A 2,808-nucleotide genomic window follows, 5' to 3' on the forward strand; every position below is an offset into this window, starting at 1 on the left:
CAGGCGCTAAAAAGAGCGTTTTTATGTCAGTGTTAGATGTAAAGAATGAAATGTAGGTTGTTGTGATGTATTAAAGTTCTAAACACAATATGGATACCCAGGAAAATATTTTATACACGTATATTTACGCATAAAGAATAACTTTATAGTGAAAACAGTCACCTCTTTAGATCTCAACATTGAGCATGTTTTCTCAGCAGAATCACTGATTTTATTAGTTAAATAAAAGTGCAAATAAAAGCAAAATAAATAACCTAAATATAAAATAATTTGGCAGCAGAAATATGCAAACAATATTTGTATTTGGTATTGATATCATGCCAAATTAGTGTTATATTCGTATTAGGCTTTAGCAAATCGATTAATCAGTTGGTCTATTAAAAAATTGGATGGCATAAAGTTTCTAAATTAAGATTTTTTTTATTTTTTATTAAATGAAACCAGGTTAAACTGAAACTTTCGACTTGAGGATTTCTATATAGAGCATATTAACAGAGGAAAACATGTTTTTTTAATCTTAAATGCAAATTGTTTATATATTTTTTACAATTTTGATATAATTACTGCTCTAATTGAGCCGTTCTGTCAGATAAAGTTTTACGGTCTCTGTAATACGATGAATCGATCACTAAATTAGTTGAATATTATTTCCATAATCATTAATTAATTCAGCCCTAATCCAGCTACAGCGTTTGAGTATCGATGCTTCTGCAGCCCCAGATCATTAATTGCTGCTCGTTATCTTGCATCTGGACAAATTTTCAAAGCAAACACAACTTATAGTTTAATAAATATAAAAAGGTGCAAAAAAAATGGACTTTTTGACAGATTTTTTTTCTAATTTAGACCTTTTTCTGCTCCATGTAGTGGCAAAACGAAAAATAAATGTTCCATTTCTATCTAAATATTATATTTAAAGTTATTTGTTTAATCTATTTCTACATCCTATATGTTTATATGGATATTAAAGTTATTTAAAGGTTCCACGGCTACAGCTGCAGAGCTTCTTTCAGCCGCTGAAGCGTGCTGACAGGAAAAAAAAGAGAAAATGTCTGCTGGGAGTGAAGCTTAGTGGATGTTTCATTGAAGATCTATGAAACATCCACTAGCGTTCAGTCAGATAGCTGTTTTTTTTCACTTCCTGTTTTCCTGGAGACTCTCGGGTCTTTTCTCTGTTTTTGGTCTGAAAATAGCTGCAGAAAATCAAAAGCTGCTAATAAGTTAATATACTGAGTTATAAATGGATTTAATGGACTCTGGAGGCCAGGACCGGGTCACAGGTCCCATCCTGAGACAGAACCTGAAATATCAGAACAGCTGTGTTTTAGTCTAACAGGATTGGTTGTGATAATCCAACTGGTTTACCACCAGTCTGACCAGTTAACCTCACCATCGTTGAACCCCTCGGCTTCTGTTTTCCTGCAGGAGAGGAAGATGAGCGGAGGGATGAACAGCATCGATGCAGTGAAGAAGAAGATCAAGGTGTTGCAGGAGCAGGCGGAGGAGGCCGAAGAGCGAGCCGAGCGGCTGCAGAGGGAGGTGGAGAAGGAGAAGAAGACCAGGGAGGAGGTATGAACAGGTTCTGGTCCGGTTCTGTGGGTCGTTTTATCAGACCTGACCCTGTACTAAGGTAGGCAGAGGGTTCTGGTTGCTGGTTTGATCTCCACAGCGTGTCTAAAGATGTTAGCAGGGGTTTGCTTCTCCGTACCTCCTGACCTGCTGCAGCCTGACGGGTCTCTGAAGGTCGACTGAACCTCAGGAGGTCGGAGCTTCCCAGGCGTCGCTCCAAAACAACGGAACAAGTTAGCATAACGCTTAGAAACGTATGGAGTGAATTTTGTTCCATTATTGCTGCAAGCAAAGAGCAGGTTTGCTATATGGAAATTAAGAAAAATAAAATGCACTCCAGAGATAAAACTTTACTTTTTCATCTATTTAAGGTTTTTAGAAGAGAAGAATTTTTAAAAAGTTTTCTTTTTTCACATTTATCAAATTTCAGATCGAGTTTTATGAATTGCCTTCTTTTCGCATCGCGATTTAAAGATCACATTTTCGTCACTTTAACCTCAATGCAAACACTCACCGTTGGCGCCGCTTTGTCCACTACAGGGTCATTTATCATATTAATATTTATTAAATAACTTTTTTTATTTTCTTTAAATACAATTTTTCGTTTAAAATTTCTATTTATGAAACTTGCTCTTTAACTGAACATGGAAAAAAATAGACTCCATGTGAAAGCTTCCTGTTTTAACACAATTTGGGTTTGACAAAAGCCCTGTTTGCACAATCGCTTGGGTTTTAAAAAAAAAAAAACGAGATCTGCGTATACGGTATATTTTTTTTAATTTTCCCGAAACAACAAAATTAAACAAAAGACAGCAGAGAAACTCCCAGTAGCTGAGATGGGAGGCCGTGTGTGAATCAGCTACAGGAAAGGATCTATTTAAAAGCAACAGCCTCAGAGAACAAACATTACATTAAAGATTCAGTTTACATTCTATTTGCATCCTGCTTTTTAGTCCAGGGAATCCGTCCAGAATCAATGGAAGCTTTGCTCTAAGCAGCGTGACTCATTTTCAATGGACAAACAGACGGAGGCAGAGGTTCCTGTCAGCGCCGCTCCCACAGTGGGAGGGGTCCACAGCAGCCCTCGCTGCTGGCTGAAGACGGTGAACTCGTAACGCTCGGTGCTTTTAGTCGTCGCCAGCCTCGACAACAGAGACGGGGTTCCCACAGGTTTTTAAAAAGTCTTAAAAGGCATTGAATTCTTCAAAATAAAACTAAGGCCTTAATTGGTATTAAAAT

The 2,808-nt window shown here is 37.4% G+C and overlaps 1 protein-coding gene across 1 annotated transcript in view; it reads left to right on the forward strand.

Annotated features, from left to right (window-relative positions):
• Positions 1-2,808, forward strand: part of LOC107095278 (tropomyosin alpha-4 chain-like) — a 20,785-nt gene that overhangs the window by 3,445 nt on the left and 14,532 nt on the right. Inside the window, exon 2 of the mRNA XM_015391296.1 lies at positions 1,426-1,569. Within this exon, the coding sequence (XP_015246782.1) occupies positions 1,435-1,569 (135 nt within the window). The 5' untranslated portion in view covers positions 1,426-1,434. The remainder of the gene's footprint in view (positions 1-1,425; positions 1,570-2,808) is intronic.

Source organism: Cyprinodon variegatus, unplaced genomic scaffold, assembly GCF_000732505.1.
Source record: "Cyprinodon variegatus isolate N-32 unplaced genomic scaffold, C_variegatus-1.0 Scaffold534, whole genome shotgun sequence".
Taxonomy (NCBI): Eukaryota; Metazoa; Chordata; class Actinopteri; order Cyprinodontiformes; family Cyprinodontidae; genus Cyprinodon; species Cyprinodon variegatus.